The sequence below is a fragment of the Balaenoptera musculus genome, chromosome 15 (assembly GCF_009873245.2).
Source record: "Balaenoptera musculus isolate JJ_BM4_2016_0621 chromosome 15, mBalMus1.pri.v3, whole genome shotgun sequence".
Classification (NCBI taxonomy): Eukaryota; Metazoa; Chordata; class Mammalia; order Artiodactyla; family Balaenopteridae; genus Balaenoptera; species Balaenoptera musculus.
The window spans coordinates 64,151,472-64,177,661 of record NC_045799.1 but is presented as its reverse complement, the minus strand read 5'-3'; the positions used below and the strand labels follow the sequence as shown (position 1 = coordinate 64,177,661).

Genomic DNA, 26,190 nt, shown 5'->3' with positions numbered 1-26,190 from the left:
AAAGGAAAAATGTGTACTTTCATAGTAGGTAGGGAGAGTAAATACAGATTGTAGTGTTGCACCTGTGAGTAAGGACTTTATCTCAAGTCATTTGCTGCGTGTGTTGGTAGGAGATACCACAGTGGCAGTACCCTGAAGGGTAGAAAGGAAGATCCTGGATATTCATGATTTATTGTTTTTCTAGTGATTAAACTAATAAACAAATGGATTAATTTGGAGGACTGTCATAAATGATAAAGAAAAAATATTTTTTTTCTGAGTTAAATGAATGACTAATATGACTCACTTGGACATTTCAGCTTGTTCCAGGTGCTGTAGTTTCTCATAGCTTATGTGGTGAAATAAACTTCTGAAATTAAGATATACAGGTGAGAGTAGTTCTCTCAGTTCCACTGGCAAGTGGTCCCATTTCCCCTGGGGAGATGAGTGTACACTTGTGGTGGCCAGGTGTGGCCCTGGAGAAGAAAGCCAAGGTGGCCGTAGATTGGCACATTTTAGTCTAAGTCCTGTGTGTAGTGACAGTATGGATACTGCTGAATCTACTTACTAAAAAAAAAGGACATGAGATTATATTTTAATTTCTGGAGAATTTTCATTTCTGTAGCATTAAAAGAGGTAGTGGTTAAAACAGTTTACAGGGAATTCCCTGGTGGTCCAGTGCGTAGGACTCTGCGCTTCCACTGCAGGGGCCCGGGTTCAGTTCCTGGTCGGGGAAATAATATCCCGCAAGCCGCGCAGCACGCAGCACGGCCAAAAACAAACAAAAAACAGTTTACAGTCCTAATTTTATGATATAGGGCATGTTTCAAGAGTGGCCAACTTGAAAACCAGATACCTTTTAAAAGAATTCTCTTAAATATTTTTTTAACTTGGACTTAAAATTTTTTTCTACTCTTCCAAAATTTCTTGTATGATTCCTAGGGTGGTTGCAGAGTTTGGAGCCATTCTGGGTAGCTGATCTTGCATTTTCTACCACTCTTCTTGGTCAGTTTCTAGAGGATATGGAGGCATATGCTGAGGTGAGTATATAAAAAAATGAAGTTATTTCCTAAAATTTCAGGTAAGAAGAAAGCAAAAACAAAAATCTAAAGCAGTGCTAGATTTATTTGAAAACAATTCAGATCACCTGACATTTAAGCAAAAATTATGAGACCATTGCAATATTTTAATTATTTTTAGATGTTTTTAAGTTGCCAGCAGAATTACCAGAAAGATAGAAAAATTGCAGGCCTAATTTCCCAAAGCTTGAAATAATCTTGGTGGCTGGTAGTTTCCTGAAGACATTTTCTTCAGTTGTTTCTTATTTTTTTGTTATGAAAAAGGTGAATTGATATTGTATAAAAGCCCCTAAAGGCTTTTCTCTTACTTGTATTGGCAATCTTGGATCATGCTTTGGAAGACAAGGCTTGGCTTCAGCCACCTTTGAGTATGGTACCTTTAATACTGCTGTTGAAGTGTCTATTACTGGTTCTTGGATTTCCTGGCTACTGTCCTGACTTAAACCTGCCATCTTAGTGTTTCTTCCCTACTCAGTTGGTAATTACCAAGATTCTTGTTTGGTGGTCAAGACTTCCATAAAGATTTAGCTTCATCTCTTCTTTATACTTTTTCTACTTCAAGCAAACAGTTACTTCACTACTTTTAACTGTACCAATCTATCTGCTCCCTTTTCAGAGAAAAGTGAGGGAATATTTTGCTTCCACGTGTTTCTTTACCCCTACGCCTAGGATGTCTTGGTTCCTAGCACACCTTTAAAGCTGATCTGCTTCTGATAAGCCACCCATTCTAGTTTGTAGAGACTTCCCTTTGCTATCCCTAAGATTTAATTCTCTTTGATTATTTTGGTGCTTAATTATGTGTAGGTATATGTTGGTTCTAGTACCCCATTTTTTGCTAATCTTTTCCTTTGAGTATGTCTAATTTCCTCAGCTAGCTTATGAATCTGTAGGCTAGGTCTTCTAAGGTCTTATCATTTTTTAAACCAACCTCCTCTAAACTCCCCCAACCCCCCTTGTTCTTCATGTGAATAATATTGGCTTAGTATACTGTTGACTTGGGTGGCTCAAAGAATCTATTGAGGTTAATATTTGCTTATTTAAATAATTAGAGAAGCAAAATCTACTTTTATATTTAGATTCATGTTTCCTTTTCTCATAAGCCAAAATTCCTCTTTATTTGTAAAAATGTATTATAAAGTTAATTGATTTAAAAATTGGGAGTTGTTTTTTGTTTTTTAAACAATGTCTTACTTAAATAAGAATGCTGTTGAATTCACATCTAGGACCTCAGCCATGTGGCCTCTGGGGAGTCAGTGGATGAAGATGTTCCACCTCCATCCGTGTCCTTACCAAAGTTGGCAGCGCTTCTCCGGGTATTCAGTACTGTGGTGAGGAGCATTGGGGAACGTTTCAGCCCAATTCGGGGTCCTCCAATTACTGAGGCATACGTAACAGATGTAAGTTTTAGTAGTCTTTAGTATCATTCAACAAAAATTGCCTTTTCTTTTAAATGCTTCTGTTTACCTAGTGAGCTATGTTATTAATCCCTCATTTGTTTAGCATGTGTGTAGACGTCTGGCCACTTTCTTAAATAGCCAGAAAAGTAGGGAATTCTATATCGCACTCCCCTCACCCCCCAACCTGATGAAAAAAAGTCCACTCTGAATTTTTAAATGCCTATGAACTTTTCTTTTAGGAAATTCTCTGTAGGTTCATTTATTCTTGTTTTTAATATGAATTTTAAAATCTTATTCTTTAGTTTTTTAATAATACTGAGTTTTGCTTTAAAATTATCGTGTCTCCTTTTAGTTTTTCAACATACTAAGAGTAACTCTTAACAGAGAAGGCCTCGAAAAGTAATTTTCTCTAAGCGTGACAGGATGAAACAACTTGATAGCCTGACATCAAAGGATATAAAGATATAAGAACTTAAACTATGTAATAGCCTGAGACCAATTGTAAGAGGTAGCTAGATTACCACATTTCAGCAGCCCCAGACATCAGCTGCACTGTATTACAGTCCAGTGAGTGGTTCAGTGTAATGGATGTGAGAAATGAACCCCCATCACTATATTCTGCTTGAATAAGAAGGGAGAAGAAACCTGTGTGATAAAGTCATAAAAGATTTAACCTAAATGATTAAAATTTTACTGCTAGTATAAAATTCTAGCTTTTATGAGCATTTACTTTTGTTGAACACTTTGCTAGATAAAATAGGACATTAATTATATACGTAATTCTTGGTAAGTTAATTGTGTATTTGAGCAGAAATGTCCTGAAGATAATTAAAACCAGCCTGTTAATATTTTAAAACTGATCCAAGTGGTTTAATATCTTTATTTTTACTGTCTAAAAGATGGGTGGTTGATGACTTTGTCAGTGTTGAAATAAAAGCAGTTAACTCAGATATAAAACAAAAGGACAGGAATGTATCATTTTCCAGGACAGTTCTATATTAAATGTACTCTTTTATGAAGGTCTTTTAGGTCTTTGCCAAAAATGTTCTTTTAGGCCTTTTAAATCTATATGCAGGCTTACAAAAAAACCCTATACGTAGTGGTTGTTGAATATTACAGAAAAATTTGAGAAATATTTTTCTGTATCAATCTTTTCTGTATCTGTTTTTCTGTACTTGTTTTTTCCTAAGTTATTTTTATTGGAAATGTAGTACCTTGACTACTATAGTTTACTGGGGTTTTTTGGGGCTGGAAATGATAAGATTTTCATAATCCTCAAATAGGTATTATATGTTATGAATGAGAATATTTATATTTATCTTTACATAGAGACCATCAGTACATGAACTTTCATAAGCTAAAGCTATCTTGGATATTTAGTTTTAAAAGATTGATTAAAAGTCCAAGTGCTAGATTACGGAAAGTTATTCTCACGGCAGGTTATTCCCATGTTGTTAATACTGTTACTGTTCTAAGTTCTGGTGTATTTCATGATTATTATGAAGATTCTGAACTTCAGCCACTTAGTGACTTTGGTGGGGGGATAGGAATTGGGTATAAGGGAAACAGAGTATGTCAAATTCCATTCCTGTCACAATAGTACTTTAGAATACTTAGGCAATATCCTTTTTGTGTATTGTACCAGAGATACCCTTATTTTTCAGCCACTGAGAACTAGAATATTAAGAGACTACTGATAAGGCAGGCAGTTAATTTTCAATTGAAACTGCATTAAATAGAAAATATTTCTTGTTCTGTGGAAGAATATGAGTTTTTTTTAAAGCTGCTTGTTTTCCCCATTGCAGGTTCTGTACAGAGTAATGAGATGTGTGACGGCTGCAAACCAGGTGTTTTTTTCTGAGGCTGTGTTGACAGCTGCTAATGAGTGTGTTGGTGTTTTGCTCGGCAGCTTGGACCCTAGCATGACTGTACATTGTGACATGGTTATTGCATATGGACTAGATCAACTGGAGAATTGCCAGACTTGTGGTACAGATTATATCATCTCAGTCTTGAATTTACTCACATTGGTATGTGAATTCTTTTTTGTTTAATATGTTTATTCAGGCCCTTAAATTTAAATTGATGGGGAAGAAATGAAGCCCTTGTTTGTTTGTGGTTTTTTGCATTAATTAGTCTTATCTATGTAATCTAGTTTGTTTTTGCTCTAGTATCTGTGTACTTTTAGTATTTGAGAGCTCATCTCAGTGTAGTTTTACTTTTTTTTTTGGATGAAATACCATCCTTCACACGAGACTATCTAGCACTCCTGATAAATACTATGTAGAGAAGGTACTTGATAGCTATTTTGAAAGACCCTGTTATGTTTTGTTGCTGAAACATGAAAACTTCTTTGATAGTTTTTATTCTTTTCTTAATCATAAATATCCCCCCTCTCTCCACCTTTTATTATGGACCTTTTGAAGTATATTAAAAAAAAAAGTAGAGTAGTATAATGAATCTCTGCATACTTAATACTCAGTTTCTATAATTAGAAGCACATGGCCCATCTGGTTTCACCTAAGCCTCCTACTCTCTGCCTCCTCCTTGCCATCCCTGCATCCCCAACTGGATTATTTCAAAGCAAATTCTAGATGACATTCTGCTAAACATTTCTGCCATAGTTACACTTCCCTTCGCCAATGTGAAAAAAAACCCCATGTTTAAGTGTAAATACATGTATCCTATTTCGGTATCTAAACATTTTAATGTCACTGTTAAGGCCTAAACATATAGCTTAGATATATTACTTTTTTCTTTAATAGATTATTTTTCAGAGCAGTTTTTAGGTTTACAGAAAAATTAAGCAGAATGTACAGAGTTCCCATATAACCTCTTCCCCCAATAGTTTCCTCTATTACTATTATTAATATCTTGTTTTAGTGTGGTACTTTTATTACGACTGATGAGCTAAATTGACACATCATTATTAATTAAAGTCCATAGTTTACTTTAGGGTTCACTCTCCGTATTGTACATTCTATGGGTTTTGACAAATGTATAATGCCATGTATTCACCATTACAGTATCAGGCAGAAGGGTTTCAGTGCCCTAAAAATCCCTTGTGTTCCATCTATTCTCTCCCCTCTCTGGCTGGCAACCACTGATCTTTTTACTGTCTCTATAGATTTTTGGTTTTGTTTTCTTTAAATTTAATTTATTTATTTTTGGCTGCACTGGGTCTTTGTTGTTGTGCGCGGGCTTCTCATTGTGGTGACTTGTCCTGTTGTGGAGCATGGGCTCTAGGCACGCGGGCTTCAGTAGTTGTGGCACGTGGACTCAATAGTTGTGACTCGCGGGCTCTAGAGTGCAGGCTCAGTAGTTGTGACGCATGGGCTTAGTTGCTCTGCGGCATGTGGGATCTTCCCGGACCAGGGCTCGAACCCATGTCCCCTGCATTGGCAGGTGGATTCTTAACCCCTGCGCCACCAGGGAAGCCCCTATAGTTTTGCCTTTTCCAGAGTGTCATATAGTTAGAATCATACAGTACGCAGCCTTTTCATGTTGTTTTTTTTTTCCCTTAGAAATATGCATTTAAGATTCCTCCATGTTCTTTTGTGAATTGATAGCTCATTTCTTATTTTATTCTTTTAGATTGTTGAACAGATAAATACAAAACTGCCATCATCATTTGTAGAAAAACTATTTATACCATCATCTAAACTACTATTTTTGCGTTACCATAAAGAAAAAGAGGTAAGTGATTCATTGATCAGACTTTTGATAAACTTAGATCATTGAAGAGTTTGACTCATGTTCCTTAGTAAGCTACATAAATGAAATCAGAATGATAAATATTTGATTTAGAATATAGAAATTATAATGATTCACTTAACTTAATATTTGATTTTCATACTGTATACCTTGATGAGTGATATGCAGATAGTTTTTTCAGATTTTATTAAATTTGTTTTATCAAAATGTCGTGTATATGTTGTAAATAAAACTTCATCGTTAGCTTCTTAACCGACTCCCAGTCAAAGCCACTACAGACTTTCTAAGTAGATGTAGGAAAACCTATCTTAATAAAATGCTGTTTGTATGTGTTTTGATACTGGCTTGAAAAAAAAAAAGGACTTTTTTTTTTTATACATCTTTATTGAAGTATAATTGCTTTACAATGGTGTGTTAGTTTCTGCTTTATAACAAAGTGAATCAGTTATACATATACATATGTTCCCATATCTCTTCCCTCTTGCATCTCCCTCCCTCCCACCCTCCCCATCCCACCCCTCTAGGTGGTCACAAAGCACCGAGCTGATCTCCCTGTGCTATGCGGCTGCTTCCCACTAGCTATCTATTTTACATTTGGTAGTGTATATATGTCCATGACACTCTCTCACCCTGTCACTTCTCACCCCTCCCCCTCCCCATATCCTCAAGTCCATTCTCTAGTAGGTCTGTGTCTTTATTCCCGTCTTGCCACTAGGTTCTTCATGGCCTTTTTTTTCCCTTAGATTCCATATATATGTGTTAGCATACTGTATTTGTTTTTCTCTTTCTGACTTACTTCACTCTGTATGACAGACTCTAACTCCATCCACCTCATTACAAATACCTCCATTTCATTTCTTTTTATGGCTGAGTAATATTCCATTGTATATATGTGCCACATCTTCTTTATCCATTCATCCGATGATGGACACTTAGGTTGCTTCCATGTCCTGGCTATTGTAAATAGAGCTGCAATGAACATTTTGGTACATGACTCTTTTTGAACTATGGTTTTCTCAGGGTATATGCCCAGTAGTGGGATTGCTGGGTCGTATGGTAGTTCTATTTGTAGTTTTTTAAGGAACCTCCATACTGTTCTCCATAGTGGCTGTATCAATTTACATTCCCACCAACAGTGCAAGAGTGTTCCCTTTCCTCCACACCCTCTCCAGCATTTATTGTTCCTAGATTTTAAAAAAAGGACTTTTAAGAAATTTCACATTGTCATTTTTAATTTAGAGGACCCTTTTTTTTAATAAAGCTTTATAGATTTTAAATGCTTACTGATACTATGTAGGTTTCCTAAATTGCTTTTTTAAAAATTAAGGTCTTTGATGTTTTGGACAGTGAATTTATCAGTCTTAAACTGATTTGCATCATCACCATTCTGCAGATAGTAATATACTTTCCATTTAATTATCACTCTCCTGAATTCTTTTTTTAAGGTTGTTGCTGTAGCCCATGCTGTTTATCAAGCAGTGCTCGGCCTGAAGAATATTCCTGTTCTGGAGACTGCCTATAAATTAATTTTGGGAGAAATGACTTGTGCCCTAAACAACCTGTTACGTAGTCTACAACTTCCTGATGCCTGTTCCGAAATAAAACATGAGGCTTTTAAGAATCATGTATTCAATGTAGACAATGCAAAATTTGTAGTTATATTTGACCTCAGTGCTCTGACTACAATTGGAAATGCTAAAAACTCACTGATTGGGGTGAGTATTTACTTGTAATGACTTTGTTTTATCCCATTTCAGCCTCTTCTTATTGCATGTTTACATATTTCATTTACCTATCAAGGCAGTGTGTCTACAGAATCACATAGATCAAACGGCCATATTTTGGACATGCCTGGATAATTAAAATTGACAGGAATATTTTCTTGCCATTATGTTTAGCTCTTGCTTTCCTTGATAAGTTTTTTATATTTGTTTTATTTTTTACAAAATGTATTTTAACGCTTTCTCCTATTTACTCTAGCATGCTTTTAGAAAAATTTGTCAACATTTTCCACAGGGCAAGTTTGTATCGTTCTTTTAATATGCAACCCCTTCTTCCCCTGGTACTCTTTTCCTTCTTCCCACTAGAGTTAGTGCTTGCATATGGTCCTTATTTTTTGACTACCTACTTTTGTCTAGGAACATTCATATATTCTTTTGGAAAAAGAATAAAGATTTTATTCCTGTAAGAAATTTGAAGTGACCATGCTTTTCATTTATAATTATTGCTGTGGTTAGTATATTTCTCCCTCCTATTGGACCTCGCAGGATTGAAAAACATTTATAATGAAAAGTAATGGGATATAATTAAGGGGATAATGTAGTCTAAGAGAGAGGGGAGGGAAGAGTCAAGATCTGATGTTTATATTTGCATGCTTTCCATATTGTTAGATCAGATTGCCCTGTGTCCCTCCATAGCTGCTCTTTCCCTCACTGCTAGGCTACGGTAGATTCTTCCTTTCTTTGCATTCTAAAATTTGGTTGTTGAGAAATTCGCATTGTGCTCAGATTTGAGGTTTACATCCTGCACTCTGGAAACGAGAGGGAGTGGGGACAGGGCAGTCAGGTGGAAAGGAGTATCTTAGCAATGGAAGGAAAGGGAAGGATGGAAAAGGCTTAGAGTGGCAGGGTGTGCCTTTTTTCTCACTGGACAGGGCAACTTGCCATTTGAAGTACATGGAAAACTGAGGAAATATGATCTACTACACTGAAGGGTGCAAGGGCTTTGTTTAGACCAAGGATCAGCAAATTACAGTCCATGGACCAAATCTAGCCTACTACGTGTTTTTTTTTTTTCTTTCTTTTTTAAAAAAAATATTGAGATATAATTCACGTACATTATACTCATTTAAAGTATGCAATTCAATGATTTTTAGTATACTCACAGAATTGTGCAACCATCACCAAACATCACCTCTTTTTGTAAAGAATTTTTATTGAAACATAGCCACTTTCATTCCTGTTTTTTTGTCTGTAACTTTTCTCTCTGCAGTGGCAGAGTTGAGGAGTTGGACGTTGTAGCAGAGGTGTCATGTGGCCTGCAAAGGCTGAGATATTTAACTCTCATCTTCACAAGAAATATTTGCTGATCCCAGGTTTAGTGTACTAGCTTGTTTCCAAATTTAAATCTGTCAATTTTAATTTTTAAAAATGTGTAGACATATTTTGAAGGATAAACTTTTTGTATGCTCATGTATGTCTTGGAGGAGCCATACATTTACTTTCTTTTGTACGTCATCAGATGTGGGCGCTGTCTCCAACTGTCTTTGCACTCCTTAGTAAGAATCTGATGATTGTGCATGGCGACCTGGCTGTTCACTTCCCTGCCATTCAGTACGCAGTGCTCTACACATTGTATTCTCATTGTACCAGGTAATGTATTTACATATACTTCTTAAGAAAACAAAAAATTTTTTTTTAAAAGGGAAGATGGGCCCTTTAGAGTATACATTTATTTTATAAATTTATTTATTTATTTTCAGCTGTGTTGTGTCTTCGTTGCTGTGTGCGGGCTTTCTCTAGTGGCGAGCGGGGGCTACTCTTTGTTGTGAGTGGGCTTCTTATTGCGGTGGCTTCTCTTGTTGTGGAGCACGGGCTTCAGAAGTTGTGGCACTCGGGCTCAGTAGTTGTGGCTCGCGGGCTCTAGAGTGCAGGCTCAGTAGTTGTGGTGCAAGGGCTTAGTTGCTCTGTGGCATGTGGGATCTTCCCCAACCAGGGATAGAACCCGTGTCCCCTGCATTGGCAGGCGGATTCTTAACCACTGTGCCACCAAGGAAGTCCCTAGAGTACATTTTAAAAAATATGTATTGACTTAACTTTGGAATTGCCTTTTTTTTTTTAAAATGAGAGATGAAAAGATGATCCAAATTTTGTCTTCCAGGCATGACCACTTTATATCTAGTAGTCTTAGTTCCTCGTCCCCATCCTTGTTTGATGGAGCGGTGATTAGTACTGTAACTACAGCTACAAAAAAACATTTCTCAATTATATTAAATCTCCTGGGAATATTGCTTAAGAAAGATAATCTTAACCAGGACACAAGGTAACTAATACTTATAATATTGTTTCTAACTTTTGTTAATTTGGCTTCGTAATTTGAGAAGAAGAAATGAAGACTGTCATTTGAATGGGTAGAGCAACTTCTTCATTATTGAAACACTTTAAATTTTTGTTTTATTATTTAATCTAGAATTTCTTGTTCTTTCCTGAAAGAATTACATGAAGCCTCCCCCTCCTGCAATATTTTATAGATGAATGTATTTATAGAGATTTTAAAATATTTTTTGCTACAATTTATGCTAGTTTGGGGAGATTTTCTTAAAAGACAGTTTTGCCAAAGGAATTTCTATAGTTTTAATATTTGTTTCTTATCGCTTGAGGTATTTAAAAGACCAAAAGAAAACTAATGTAAAAAGAACAGGTTTTTCAAGTTGTTTTTCTATTTTTTTAAAATGTGAAATAAACTGTATATTTTGTGTTTCAGGAAACTATTAATGACCTGGGCTTTGGAAGTGGCTGTTTTAATGAGGAAGTCTGAAACATATGCACCTTTATTCTCTCTTCCATCTTTCCATAAATTTTGCAAAGGCCTTTTAGCCAACGGTTAGAATCTGACATTATTTAATTTTGTTAATCAGTGCTTAAAAGAGATCTTTTGTTAATGGCAGAAAGATAGTCACTTGAGTGCTTTTCATGACTGGAAATGTATCATCCCCATTTTAATGACAAATGCATAATCTGTTTTAATTTTTTTGCCATTCTTAATATGTGAAAAACAAGTTGTTTTTAAGTGATTGTCACATTTTTAAGCTTATGTAATTGTTTATACATTCCATGTACTTTTAAAGTTTCCTTCAGAGAAAGATTGGGGTGAAGACTAGTCACCCTGAGTGGGTTTTGTTGAGAGTATCATTTTCCCAAATGTTACTGCCAGTGATGGTTCCAGGCAGGAGCAGCCCCTCATCCATAGTAGGCACTCATTGTTTATTGAAGTGAATGGGTTCAGAAAATTATGACATAGTGGCATATAATTTCTTCTGGCAAGCTGAAAGTGTCTTTAAATTTTTAATAGCTCTTGTCGAAGATGTGAATATCTGTCTACAAGCATGCAGCAGTCTACATGCTTTGTCCTCTTCCTTACCAGACGATCTTTTACAGAGGTATGGATTAAAGATCCATTATTTTGACCCTGGCCCTTTTGATCCTTGGAAATATTCCACACTTGTATTATCTATTTCATTTTTTTGTAGGTGTGTTGATGTTTGCCGTGTTCAGCTAGTCCATAGTGGAACTCGTATTCGACAAGCATTTGGAAAGCTATTGAAGTCAATTCCTTTAGATGTTGTCTTGAGGTATGTTGGTGCAAAGACATCCCACAATGTTTAGTTCAGGAAAAGACAAATTGCCTATTAGTGAATTAATATCACATCTTGTATGGCACTTCTCAGTGACTGAAGAGATGATAATTGCTACAGAATAATACTTATAATGCCAAAATATGTTTCTCAGTAGTTATTATTCATAAAACTAAATTGTATTCTTTTATAGTTTTAAATTAGGTCAATTTTGGTGCTTTAAGAGCCTTAAATTTCAAAGTTGTAACATTTCTGTATGTATTTTTTTTAAGTCTTAATTTTATCAGTTTTTACTTTCAAATTTAGTTAGCAGGGAAATGATTCATTTACAGTATGAACTAACTTTTTAACTAAAACATTTTGCGTAACAATGACTTTATTTTCTGTCTACAGCAATAACAACCACACAGAAATTCAAGAAATTTCTTTAGCATTAAGAAGTCACATGAGTAAGGCGCCAAGTAACACATTCCACCCACAAGATTTCTCCGATGTTATTAGTTTTATTTTGTATGGGAACTCTCATAGAACAGGGTAAGATTATTTCTTTGACTCTTTCATCTGGGAAAAGTAATTTAAATATACATGAATATCTTAACCCTGTGCCCAGTTTTGAGGAGAAAATATGTCAGGGGTGGCAGAGTAGAAAGTAATATTCTTCTCAAATGGGTTTTCTTAAGTTTTCAGTAGTAGGAGGAATTGCTTTGAAGATGGCATCTGAAGAAATAAAAATGGGCTTTGCAACTGGCAGTGATGGTGAAATGTAGTTGACAATTAACTGATCTGACCTAGTCATCAGTGCTTTGGGGAGGGGCCTGGGGGCGTAGGCATTCTGGAGATTTTTAGTTGCAATTAATGTTTTATCCTGATAGCCAAGTTGTCATGAGCCTTTGACCCTAATAATCTGTCCATACCATACCCCATCCTATTTCAACCGTAGAAGACCTCTTTAAAATGAGAGGTGGGGACATAATGCTTCCCAATTTTACATGTTTGCCTTTTTCAGGTAGGGAAGATTGTAGTCCCCTACTCCCATTTCCCTTGCAGTTTGTTTTTTGTTTTTGTCTTTTTTTTAAATGAAGTTGTCATTGTCTGTTAAATATGAAACTACTTTTCCCAGGAAGGACAATTGGTTAGAAAGATTGTTCTATAGCTGCCAGAGACTGGATAAACGTGACCAATCAACAATTCCCCGCAATCTACTAAAGACAGATGCTGTCCTTTGGCAGTGGGCTATTTGGGAAGCAGCACAGTTCACTGTCCTGTCTAAGTTGAGAACCCCACTGGGCAGAGCTCAGGATACCTTCCAGACAATTGAAGGTAATTGACTGCATTGTTTCAAACTTTGTGATGTAAATACTTTCAAGCTTACATTAAGAAATAATGGATTTCTTATCTTGTTAAAGCAAAAATTTGAGAGTATACGATTTTTTTCTTTAGTACTTTTATCAGTTAATCTTTTAGATATGTTTGTTAGAATAAGCTTTTACTAAATAATCATGTTGTATGTGTTTTTGTTCACAAATTTAGGGGATTTGTGTGGAGAAGATGTTTTTTTCCTCTAAAAATGAAAAGATCTTGTTGGGACTTTTGTTTTTAAATGATGGATATACAGAGGATAGTTGATAAATGTGTATTTGTGAAATTATCTCTAAGAACTTCTAGAATCTCTGAAGATTCCTTTTAAATTTGGAATGCTGTTTTTGGTTTCAGGTATCATTAGAAGTCTTGCAGCTCACACATTAAACCCCGATCAAGATGTTAGTCAGTGGACAACTGCAGACAATGATGAAGGCCACAGTAGCAACCAGCTTAGACTTGTGCTTCTTCTACAGTATCTGGAAAACCTGGAGAAGTTAATGTATAATGCATATGAGGGATGCGCCAATGCATTAACATCACCTCCCAAGGTTGGTTTCAGTGGGCTGAATGTTGCTTGGTCAGTTTCGTGGTCAAACCTGGCAGTGTGTGCGTGCAGAGCTGAAATCAGTAGACTTGTGTATATGCTTTATGTGTATTTGAGACATCTCTGCCTGTAATTTGAACCAGTCCTGAGCTCTTCTTTCTCGTCTAAAGGTCATTAGGACTTTTTTCTATACCAATCGCCAAACTTGTCAAGACTGGCTGACTCGGATCCGACTCTCCATCATGAGGGTTGGATTGTTGGCAGGACAGCCTGCTGTGACAGTGAGACATGGCTTCGACTTGCTTACAGAAATGAAGACAAATTCATCTCAGGTAAAGTGGTGTGTGTGTGGAGTTAATTAAATCTGTTAATTAGAAAAATTTGGGCTTAATTCCTTTGCTATGATCTAATCTATGGATAAAAGAAGTTAAAGGTTCTATTCATTTTTTTTTTAATGAACTTTTAAAAAAATAAATTTATTTATTCATTTATTTAATTTTTGGCTGCATTGGGTCTTCGCTGCTGCGTGCAGGTCCTCTCTAGTTGCTGAGAGCTGGGACCACTCTTCGCTGTGGTGGCCTCTCCTGTTGCGGAGCATGGGCTCTAGGCACGTGGGCTTCAGTAGTTGTGGCTCGTGGGCTCCAGAGCGCAGGCTCAGCAGCTGTGGCACATGGGCTTAGCTGCTCCGCAGCATGGGGGATCTTCCCGGACCAGGGCTCGAACCCGTGTCCCCTGCATTGGCAGGCGGATTCCCAACCACTGCGCCACCAGGGAAGCCTGATTCTATTCATTTTTAAAGCTTTTGATCCAGTATTTTTATACAAGCAGTAACTTCCAGGGTCACCTATTCATATTTTTTACTTAGAATGAAAATATTCATTACTTACGCTTAAGGGTTAGAACTTTAAAGGTAATTGTAAGAAATTTGTGTATAGAAGAAAGAATTTTTATAATAATTTATAATGATTATATAATGTATAGGAAAGTGTAATAATTTTATAATAGATGTAAAAGTATAATACTAATAATGTTATAATGTAGGGAAATGTGCTGGCTTTCAAGTAGGGTCACTAAATAAGTGGAATCCAAAAATTGCACATGTTTACTAGTTAAGGTAATGTCAGTAGGCAATCAATATTCAAAGACATAAAATTAAGCATTCTTTAATTCATGGTTGTTTAATTTTTGTTTTATATTGACTTCACGTGTTACTCCCAAAGACGCCACAGTTTAAATATTTTAAGTAAGTTTGTTTTGTAAAGACTAACACGCATGTGCTGTTAAGGTCCATCACCACCACCCTCCTTTGTATCTACATTATGTGTAACATTTTAGGTAATTCCAGTAATGCAGTTTCATTGTTGTAAAAATAATTGTTAAATAAATTTGACTTCAGGCTTTAGAATGTGATCGGTAGTTATAAATTTAGTAGAGATTTGAATTTTGAAGGTACTGAGGTCTGTGATTGATTTTTCTGAATGCCACTCTCAGGGGAATGAATTGGAAGTAACTATCATGATGGTGGTAGAAGCACTGTGTGAACTTCATTGTCCTGAAGCTATACAGGGAATTGCTGCCTGGTCATCTTCGGTCGTTGGAAAAAATCTTCTCTGGATTAATTCAGTGGCCCAACAGGCTGAAGGGAGGTAAGTTGGAAGGAAGGAAATGGGTGATAGGGTTTCTCTATTTAAATTATTTTGTATTACTGACTAACATTGTAATTAAATGTTGATTACACTTAATGTTGATTCTTAATTGATAACCTTTCATGTCAGAGTCTGATACAAATTGCCCTTTATGGCCAGAGTTCTTGCTCATTAGCTCTGTGCACTAAATGTTCAAACTCATTGCTCTGGGTAAACTCATTCAGTGCCTCTGTGTATGCTTATGTAAGTTTGACCAAATCTGGAAAATGTAGGGAAAATAAAAGAATGGCTCATAATTCCATCTCTTAGTGGTAACTGTTAGTTTTGGTGTACATATATGCCTTCTTTCTAGTTCTTTTTTCTCTTGTATGTAGTTTTTTATCCTCTTCACAGAAATAGCAGTGTTTCTGCTGGTCTCATGATTTTGCTTTTCCTACTCAGCAATATTTAAAAAAATATTTTGCCGTGTTAAATATTCTACGATGTGATTTTTAACAACACATTTTTGTCTTCTTTTTTTTGGGAATGCACCATAATTTAACGTTCCTTATTGTTGGACAGCAAGGTTATTTATGATGTTTTTACTAATCTTAATGCACCATGGCACTTAATTCTTTGCTCATGTTTGTGATTGTTTTCTTTGAATGCATTCCTACAAGTTGATTTACTAGAAGAAAGGCTATAGACCATAAGGCTTATGATACAGACTATTGCTAATTTACCCTACATAAAAGATGGTTCCAATTTGTATCTCTAACAATAGAGTAACACCTTCCCTGCACGTTTGTGGATACAGAGGGCTGCTGAGAAACAAGAACCCTGCCACCATATTAGTGAAAATGTTTAATTTACATTTCTTTATTAATAATAGAACTTTCCCCATATGTTATTGACCATTTGTGATTTTTAAAAACATAGATTATGTCTTTGTGGCTTCTCGGTTTTTTCGTTATTGATCTGTGAGATTTTATCATACACCAAGATTATTGATGCTATCTAACTTCTTGATTGGTAATTTGTTTTTAATGTTCATGTTTTTAAAAAAATTAATTAAGGGCTTCCCTGGTGGCGCAGTGGTTGAGAATCTGCCTGCCAATGCAGGGGACACGGGTTCGAGCTCTGGTCTGGGAAGATCCCACATGCCGCGGAGCAACTAAGCCCGTGTGCCACAACTACTGAGCCTGCGCGTCTGGAGCCTGTGCCCCGCAACAAGAGAGGCCCCCACAGTGAAAGGCCCGCGCACCGCGATGAAGAGTGGCCCCCGCTTGCCTCAACTAGAGAAAGCCCTCGCACAGAAACGAAGACCCAACACAACCATAAATAAATAAATAAATTAATTTTTTAAAAAAATTAATTAATTAATTTATTTATTTTTATTTTTGGCTGTGTTGGGTCTTCGTTGCTGTGTGGAGGCTTTTTCTAGTTGCGGTGAGCGGGGGTTACTCTTCGCTGCAGTGCGCGGGCTTCTCATTGCAGTGGCTTCTCTTGTTGCGGGGCACGGGCTCTAGGTGTGCGGGCTTCAGTAGTTGTGGCACGCAGGCTCAGTAGTTGTGGCTCACGGGCTCTAGAGCACGGGCTTAGTTGCTCCGCGGCATGTGGGATCTTCCCCGACCAGGGCTCCAACCTGTGTCTCTTGCATTGGCAGGCAGATTCTTAACCACTGTGCCACCAGGGAAGTCCCTTTTTTTTTGGATGCCCAGAAGTTTCAAATTATGATGCCATTAGATCTGTTAACTTTATGTATTTTTTTTCTTGTGTTTATTTTTCTATTTAGTCTTTGCACACATTGAGATTAAATACTGATACATTCTGTTAGTTATTTTATACTGTCTCTTAAACATTTAACGATTTTTGAACTTATTTTCATTTTTTGTGAGGAAGAGATCTAATTTTGTGCCTGCTCAGCCCCACACAGAATAATCAACTCATTGTCTCAGCTCAATTGATTAACTCATTCTTTCCAGTTTTTTTAGAAATGAAATATGTGGATAATTAAAAAATAAGACTGTTTGAACTTGTGTTGAAGGTTTGAAAAGGCCTCTGTGGAGTACCAGGAGCACCTGTGTGCCATGACAGGTGTTGATTGCTGCATCTCCAGCTTCGACAAATCTGTTCTCACATTGGCTAATGCTGGGCGTAACAGTGCCAGCCCCAAACGTTCTTTGAATGGTGAGCATTCAGGGTTTAAATAAAAAGTTGTAGTCAAATAGTTTGTGCTCATGATCTTACTGTATATTTTTAGATTTCTCTGCTCTTTGAAATATTTATAACCGTTTTGGGTCTCTCTCTCTCTCTCTATTTTATGAAATACTTTCACTCAGGTGAATCCAGAAAAACTGTGCTGTCCAAACCAACTGACTCTTCTCCTGAGGTTATAAATTATTTGGGAAATAAAGCGTGTGAGTGCTACATTTCAATTGCTGATTGGGCTGCTGTACAGGAATGGCAGAATGCTATCCATGACTTGAAAAAGAGTACCAGCAGTACTTCTCTCAACCTAAAAGCTGATTTCAACTACATAAAGTAAGGATTTCTTACCCCATTAAACAAATTTTCAGTAACTTTAAAGTCTTCTTTTATGGCAGAAAAATATTAAAATTGTCCATATTTACTATGGCAAGATGGTTATAGTTCTAATAATACTGCCATTCTAAAAATGACTACAATGAAAAACCAACATTAGAGGTGAGGAGGGTATTCATGCAATGGGAAGACAGATTTCTATGTTGAAACAGTCATTTGGTATTGATTCTCAGAGCCTGTTCTAAAATCATAATGAAGATAAAGAGAAATTTGTCACTGCTTTAGAAAGGATAATGTTTGATGGCTTTGTTTCTAAATTAGGTGTGAATATATCAAAAACATTTATTATAAAGAGGCCAGAGTTTATGACATTTGTAAATTAAACTCCATTTTTTGTTTTTTGTTTTTCCCTTATTCCTCTGTGCATTTATTAATCTCTTAATTCGAAATTTGAGTACAGGCTGTGTCCCAGACACTTGGCTGGGATGATAAAGGGTCATTAGCTGTCCTCACCATCAAGGAGCTCAGCTTGTAGTGAGTAAATGAATTAGTGGGTAGTTTCTGCACTGAGCACGTACTGAGTGCCAGCCACTGGGGTGTAGCACTGTGTACGACAGACACAAATTCTAACCCTTGAGGAGCTGACCTTCTAGTGAGGAGGAGACACACAGACTAGGGGAATGCCATCAGGATGTCATTTGAGCACAGACTTGAAACAGACCTGATGCAAGGATGATAGGCTTGGAGTGTTTTGGAAATGCCTGGGAAGCCACTGTGGTTGGAGCAGAGTGAATAATAGGAGATAAGGGTAGAGAAGTAGGTGGGAACTCTGAAAAAGACTTTGACTCCCAATAAGGTGGAAAATCTTAGGTGGGATTTGAGTAAGAGAGGCATATCATGATTGGACTTACTGGCTCACTCTGCTGGGTTGTCAGGAGACTGGAGGTAAAGGGCCAGGGTGGACGCATGTAGACCATCTGTCTGTGGGGCAAAGGTAGAGGGAGGAAAACAGATGCTATTAATTGAAGTAGGAACACAGAGAACAATGAAGTATGTTTAAGGTACGTGAAACATGCAGACAAGATTGTTTCAGTAAGCAGTTAAGAGTTGGATTTGGAACTAAGGTGAAAACCCTAAGCTTGAGAGAGATTTGGGGAATCATTAGTATATAGGTGATAATTACAGGCCCTCTTTCTTTTTCACTCTTTATACTCCAGAACCTTCATAAACCACCAAACCACAGATAATGCTCTGGAGAAGAGTGAGTGAAAAAGAAAGAGGGCCATGGTCAGAGTCCTTTTGAGCATCTTTGTTAAGGGATGGGAGAAGAAGCCACTGAAGAAAACACAGGGACACTGAGGAAGGCAATGTTGGAGATGCAGAAGAACCAGACAGGAATAGTCATCCTTGTCGGGAACTTCATAGACTTTGAGCAAGAAGAGCTTTGTAGAGAGAGAAGGAGAAGCAGCCAGGTTGAATACTGTGGAGTGGTGGAGAAGCTTGAAAATGAAAAGTTTTAGTTAGGTTAATTGGGTAATGAAGTCAAGGAAAGAACGCTGTGGCTGGAACAGAGTACTGTGTGTTTATTGTAAATACTGGAGAGATTAAATGTTCTTTTAAGCCTAGGGGAAGGAGCCATAAGAAGACAGGTTGAAGAAGCAGGGTAAAGAACAGTGATTGAAGGATTAACTGGACTCCACCTTTCCTGTACCTCAAGGAAAGCAGTTAAAGTTGGATACATACAGTTTGGGGACTGCATGTGGATTGGGGGGTAAAGGTAGAGAAAATGAAAGTCTGTGTTTGTTTCTTTTCTGAGGTGTCAGTCATTAGCTGAAAGTGCAAGGGCACTGTAGAGCATAGTGGGGACACAGCAGACCTGCCGTTTCTGTGGTGGCAGGAATGATAAGTGTGTTGGTCACCACACCAAGACAGTTCATTAGTGCCAAGTGATTATGGCTCACCTGAGAAGCTGGTGGTTGCGTTGATCCCAGCTTGGGGTTTATTAAGGTAGAAGCAGGTACAGTCAAGTGATGTACATTTCCAGTGGTGTATTCAGTGCTGGAAATGTAAGGGAGGTGACATAGTGAGAGGGACAGGAAAAGATGAGAGATTAATGGAAAAGAGGGAAATTGAGAAACTGTAAGTCATCTTGTTGGTCGGAGAACAGCTGTAATAGGAATGGGAACAGAGTGAAAGATCTGGAAGTAGCAGTGGGTTGCTAGGAGGGTAAGGCCCTCATCCTGGCGTTGAAGCTACAGACTATCGGAAGGAGTTCCAGAGGTGTACCATTTTCAGGTGAGGTGAGGAGAAGGGAAGGAAAAATCCTTTGAAAGAAGAGAAACGGGTTCCAGGAAACAGTGGAAAAGGGAGAGAAGGAGGGAGGCCAACAGTGAAAGAAGGCAGGAGTAGGATATCAGATTGAGATAATAGGAGACCTACTGGGGCTTACGCTTTAGGTGAGCAATGAGGCCATGCAGGGAATTTAGTGGTAGCTTGGGGAGAACTAGGTGTTGAAGTTGCCCTGCAGAGCTCTACTGTTAGTGTTTTGGTCGGGCCCCCAAGGATAACAGACTGCAAAAAGAGGAAGGAAACATGGAGGGTTGAGTATGCTAAACTGAATGTCTGTAGCTGTGACTTTCCAGTTTGCCACTCTAATTAAGATGGTAGTCACATCTTCAAAGTAAAAATAAAATGGTGGCCTACGTGGAAGGAACTTTCATCAAAGGAATTCTGTATAACTGCTTTCTTTTTCTAGAATTTGTTCTATATTTTTGAATGGCTCCACAGGCTGGATAGAATGTAAAACAAGCTAACCAATATTTTAATTACAGATCACTAAGCAGTTTTGAATCTGGAGAGTTTGTTGAATGTACTGAGCAATTAGAATTGTTACCAGGAGAAAATATCAATCTACTTGCTGGAGGATCAAAAGAAAAAATAGGTATTTGAGATAATTTTAAAATTAAGTATTTTAATGAACAAGTTGTTTAAAATGTTGGCTTAGTATATTTTAGTGGAAAATCTGTAAGTTTTTCTGTACATTTTTGGGGGCAGAGTGTGAAGCAAAAAGTTAGGGCTGTTCCCTTTACCTTTGATTTAGCAAATGAAAAATAGTTTAATTCAAATTAAGCAAACTAAGAAAGGCTACTGTAACACTTAGAGATTTATCTAGCCATTTTCTTTGAAAAAGTGCAAGTCGTGTTTAAATATTTTTCTTGCTTGACATCTTGATGTGGTTCATTAATTAAGTTCTATGTCACACTGGAGCATTTTGTAAAATGTAATACTGAAGTTAATATTATGAATATTTTGTGTGTTAACATTGACTTGCTAAATTCAGTGTTTGCCCCTTTAAGTAGTAGGTTGACTTACTGATTTTTGAGTCTTTGAACTCATTTTGAGAGGTCTGAGGTATTATTTTATGTGAAGTATTTTTATATAGCTATCAGAAATGCTTAATCATAGCATCTGAACTTAATATGAAACTGCCTGAACTTAAATATGAACTTAAACATGAAAGGAGGTATTCATTGGTGATTGTTTTTTAATACTGTCAAGGGATCTTGTTACTCTTGTACATTAAAAGTGAATTAACTTAGTGGAACTTATTCAATTTCTGTAGATATGAAAAAACTGCTTCCTAACATGTTAAGTCCAGATCCAAGGGAACTTCAGAAGTCCATTGAAGTTCAGTTGTTGAGAAGTTCTGTTTGTTTGGCAACTGCTTTAAACCACATAGAACAAGATCAGAAGTGGCAGTCTATAACTGAGTAAGTGTAATCCTAAGAAGGTAAATATGCATTATGTGTACCATATGGTAAATGTGTGTAGATTGGTGGGAGTGAGACAGTTACCAGATCACTGCAGCGCTAGTCATGATAGCTTCATTTTAGTTGTAGAAGTCGTATGATATGTGAATGTCGCTTGCTAATATACAGAGGTTGAAACTAAGTAAAATTAAAAGTTTTATATCCCCAAAAGCTAATATTGATATCTTGACTTGCTTGTGTCATTTTACTTAAGAGCAGGCAGTTCCTTTTTCTTCCCCCACTTTGGATGCCAGTATAGTAGCATCTTACCACACTGCTTATTATCCCTTTAGTGGTTATAAGTTGGAAAATCTTATTTATTAATTAGCAGTAAATATTTTCTTTCAGAAACATGGTGAAGTACTTGAAGCAAACCTGCCGCATAGCTATTGGGCCACTGAGACTTTCTACTTTAACGGTTTCACAGTCTCTGCCAGTTCTAAGTACCTTACAGCTATATTGCTCTTCTGCTTTGGAGAACACAGTTTCTAGCAGACTTTCAACAGAGGTGTGTATATGTGTATTTTTAACCAGGATATCCTTCTGAACATTAATAGGCATTAGTGTGGAACAAAGGCTGTTTTTCACATTTTTAAAATAGCATTTGTAGCATTTTTTGGACAAGCTAGTAAGTAAATCCAGAAATCTAAAATTCCATTTTCAGGCAAATTTTTATTGGAGAAGTACGTGAGGAAGATGGAGCCTAAGACATATAATCTCAAGGATGGCTGGTTGCTTAGGTTTTTTTCTCCCTCCCTCCCTCCCTCCCTTCCTCTCTCCCTCCCTCCCTCCCTCCCTCCCTCTCTCCCTCCCTTATTTTTGGAAGAGGAGTTGGTTACGTAAATGTATACCAGATTATATAAATTTCAGATTTGACTGAAAAGAAGCGACTGTGCCTCCTCCTTCCAAATAGGGTAAAGTTTAACCAAAGATGGGCCCTTCCCAAGGGAAATAATCTTTGAGAATCTGTTTATGAAGCAGTAGTTTTATGTTTTTCTGTAACTTAGCTTCTGCTTTATAGTAAATGAGCTGTTTATTTTTTTATAAAAATGTGGCTGCTTTATTGGTAAGTACAATGATAAATTGGACTTAATATTCTGAAAAAAGTTTTTTCTTTTGGCAAAACAAAGGTTTTTCTCTTTAGCGTGTTGTTTTCTCTTGTGATTAGAAGATACAGTGAAGAAAGGGGAGCGTTTAATAGATAAATCTGTAGTAGATCTGAAGTAGCTGACCTGTGGGGTCATATAAGGAGCCTGTTTACATTAAGTAGTTTTGGTTTTTCTCTGGCAGGACTGTCTTATCCCACTCTTCAGTGAAGCTTTGCGTTCATGTAAACAGCATGATGTCAGGCCGTGGATGCAGGCATTAAGATATACCATGTATCAGAGTCATTTGTTGGAGAAAATAAAAGGTAATTAGCTTTTTTTAAAAAATGGCTTTGTTGAGATATAATTACGCATTTTGAGTGTGTAGTTCATGATTTTTGACATTTCTTCACCTGTGTAGCCACCAATACAGTCAAGATGTAGCATACTTATCTCACCCCCAAAGGTTTCCTTATGCTTCTTGCCAGTCGTTTCTCCCATCTGTCCTGTCCTGGGCAGCTGCTGATTTGCTTCCCATCACCGTAGATCAGACTCACCTTTACTGAAGTTTCTTTATAGATGGTACAGTATGCTCTTTGTCTGGCTTCTCTTGCTCAGCATTTTATTTTTTAAGGTTCCCTGTGTTCCATGTGTCAGTAGTGCCATCCTTCCTATAGCTGAGTAGCATCCGTTGTATGAATATACCACAATTTGTTTATCTGTTGATCCTTTGATGGATATTTGAGTTGTTTTCAAATTTGGGCTGTTATGTCTAAAGCTGCTGTGAAATTCATGTACAGATCTTTGGGTGGATATATATTTGCCTTTCTCTTAAGTAAATGCCTAGGATTGGAATTGTTGGGTCATATGGTTTAACTTTTGAAATAGTTCGACAGTTTCTTATAAAGTGATTGTACATTTTACACTCCTTCTGACATCTACATACTTGCTATAGTGGGTCTTTAATTTTAGTCACTGGAGTGAATGTATAATAGTATCTCATTGTGGTTTTATTTGTATTTTCCTGATGATTAATGATATTGAGCATCTTTTCATTTGAATAGTGGTCATTGTATATCTTATTTTATAAGTGTTCAACTCTTACCCATTTTTAATGAAGTCATAAGACTTAAATATCCTGGATTCAAATTCTTTGTCAGATACAATGTACCGTGAATGTTTTAAATGCTTCAATTGAATAGCTAGAGAATTAGTATTTGTATCAATATTCATAGGTCTCATTTTTAAGAAAGAAATGTCATGTTAAAGGGATGTTAGCAATTTCCTTTTCGCTCTAATACAGAAAAGTTGCCAGAATTCTGTAGAATTAGTCAATAATGTGGTCGCTAGGGTTACCGAGTAAATTTGAGTATTAAATTTTAAGTAAGCCAACGCTGGGATATGGACTTGTAGTGCAGGGTGATTACTGGCAACTGTGACTCACTTGGACCCTCAGTGCCAGATAGACCTGGGTTTGGATCCTTAGCCCAACACTTGCAAACTGAGGGACCTTAGGGCAAGTCATTAAACTCCTGAGTCGCTTTGCTTTTCAGTTATGGGGGTTGCCCCACTCATGAGATTCTTGTAAGGATTATAGGAAATGAGACAAGGTATATAAAAGCCGTAGCACAGAGCATGGCATATAATAGGAATACAAATATCATCTCCTTTCCCATCCTTCCCATATTGAATAAGTTCTAAAACTGAGAAGAAAAAGTCAGTAACCCAGTCGTTACATTTGGAGACAGAACTTCACTCCTCCTTACTTTTCTTTCTTTATTCAGCAAGTGTTTATCAAAATATGTGCTTTGTGCCAGGTACTGTGCTATAAGTTGGGATGTAATGGTGAACAAGACAAGCCTTTTTTCTGCATTCCTAGGACGAGAGGGATTCTGGAGTCTAGCAGGGAAAATTGTCATCAAGCAAGGAGCAGCAATATGGTGTGCTAAATGGAAGTGCACATGCATGGTGCTTAAAATAGCACAAGGGCACCGATTTAATCCTAGGAATCAGAAAAGGACTTGGGGAGGAAGTAACATTTAAGCTGAGACCAAGGGTGGGTAGAGATGAGAAAGAAGGCAGACTAATTTAGTTAGAGAAAATATCATGTGCGAAGTCCAGCAACAGTAGTAAAAGATTTTTAGATGACTCAATTCTCAATTCTCGCCTAAGGGAGAATGGGAAGAGATGAAGCTGGATGAGATTGAGATTAGAATGCAGTGTAAGCATCAGTGCCTCGTAAGCCAAATTTCGGAGTTGGGGCTTTATCGGAAGGACAGTGGGAAGGCATGAAAGGGAAGTTAAGTGTTCAGATTTACCTTTGTGTAAGATCAGTTCAGTTGCAGATGGGAGAATGAATTAGAAGAGGCTAAGGCTGGGGGCAGAGGGACCAGTTAGGCTGAAGTCCCTGCTAAAGATAACCAAGGTAGTAGCAGTAGGGACAGAAAAAAGCAGATGTGATATGAGGATTGAAAGTAAAGGCTAAGATGACTGCCAGGCACCTGCTCAGGTAGCCAAGTTGATCGTGTGCCTTTACCTGAGAAAGAGAAAACAGAGACGGAAGTAGGTTTGGAGGGTGGTGGAAAACTGATTCCATGTAATAACACAGGTTAAAGTGCCTTTGAAATACCTGAGTATAGGTGACTGGTAGGCAGGTGGGACTCAGATGTCAGGTCTGGGCTAGAGATAAAGATTCAAGAGTCATCAGCATTTGTATGGTAATGGAAGCCACAGGAGCAGATGATACTGTCCAGGGAGAGTATGCAGAGTGAGAAGAGTAGAGAGCCTAGGAGTGACCCCAAGGAACACCAGTTATAATGGATGGGTAGTGGACGAGAAGGAGACTGAGAAAGGTTCTTCAGAAAGGTAGGAGTAAACCAGGAGAGAATGGCATGGTAGAAGGGCAGAGGGTACTTACTCAAGAAGGGGGGATGGTCTGGCCTTACCCTCATTCCCCACCCTTTGGCTTAGGCTCTTTACTGAAACAATTCAGAAGCTAAAAAGTTAAATTTCTTCTACTGAACGATTTTTACTTTTGTCTACTCCATTGTATACATTTATTTTAACAAACATTTATTGTTTATTGTATGCCAAGCACTATGCTAGCTGTTAGGGATTAAAAGATGATGGAAAACGAATTATCTTTATTTAGGGAGGTAGTGGGGAAGGGAATAGTTGGGGAAGAAATTGTTTGGCCATGTTTCTGTGCAATCTGGGATTAGACCAGGCAAGGACTAATAAAACATTTTCTTCTCTCCAGAACAAACAATTCCAATTAGAAGCCATCTCATGGAATTAGGTCTAACAGCAGCAAAATTTGCTAGAAAACGGGGGAATGTGTCGCTTGCAACAAGACTGCTGGCACAGTGTAGTGAGGTTCAGCTGGGAAAGACCACCACTGCCCAGGATTTGGTCCAGCATTTTAAAAAACTATCGACCCAAGGTCAAATGGATGAAAAATGGGGGCCTGAACTTGACATTGAAAAAACCAAATTGCTATATACAGCAGGTTAGTAAAATGAATTATGATTAATACACGACTATAATAAAAATCATGTGTGTGAATGTTACTGTGTATGGTGTAAGGCAATAATAGAAAAGTTGATTTTTTTCAACTGTTGCAGAAAATCTGGGTCCTGAAGAGTAAGTTATGTGTAATTGACTTACCTCTGTAATTTGGTGCTTTTAAAAGAGGTAATT

General features: G+C 37.3%; 1 protein-coding gene across 6 annotated transcripts in view; it reads left to right on the top strand.

Moving 5' to 3' along the window:
• Positions 1–26,190, top strand: part of SMG1 (SMG1 nonsense mediated mRNA decay associated PI3K related kinase) — a 96,153-nt gene that overhangs the window by 33,192 nt on the left and 36,771 nt on the right. For all 6 annotated transcript variants that reach the window (XM_036825390.1, XM_036825387.1, XM_036825385.1 and 3 more), the window contains 22 exons: positions 922–1,019; positions 2,282–2,455; positions 4,261–4,485; positions 6,050–6,151; positions 7,615–7,884; positions 9,410–9,540; positions 10,049–10,210; positions 10,652–10,770; positions 11,240–11,327; positions 11,418–11,519; positions 11,916–12,056; positions 12,643–12,842; positions 13,236–13,432; positions 13,599–13,760; positions 14,920–15,074; positions 17,101–17,243; positions 17,396–17,597; positions 20,429–20,538; positions 21,220–21,367; positions 21,755–21,914; positions 22,697–22,817; positions 25,751–25,999. In XM_036825390.1, coding sequence (XP_036681285.1) covers positions 922–1,019; positions 2,282–2,455; positions 4,261–4,485; positions 6,050–6,151; positions 7,615–7,884; positions 9,410–9,540; positions 10,049–10,210; positions 10,652–10,770; positions 11,240–11,327; positions 11,418–11,519; positions 11,916–12,056; positions 12,643–12,842; positions 13,236–13,432; positions 13,599–13,760; positions 14,920–15,074; positions 17,101–17,243; positions 17,396–17,597; positions 20,429–20,538; positions 21,220–21,367; positions 21,755–21,914; positions 22,697–22,817; positions 25,751–25,999 — 3,459 coding nt within the window. The remainder of the gene's footprint in view (positions 1–921; positions 1,020–2,281; positions 2,456–4,260; positions 4,486–6,049; positions 6,152–7,614; positions 7,885–9,409; positions 9,541–10,048; positions 10,211–10,651; positions 10,771–11,239; positions 11,328–11,417; positions 11,520–11,915; positions 12,057–12,642; positions 12,843–13,235; positions 13,433–13,598; positions 13,761–14,919; positions 15,075–17,100; positions 17,244–17,395; positions 17,598–20,428; positions 20,539–21,219; positions 21,368–21,754; positions 21,915–22,696; positions 22,818–25,750; positions 26,000–26,190) is intronic.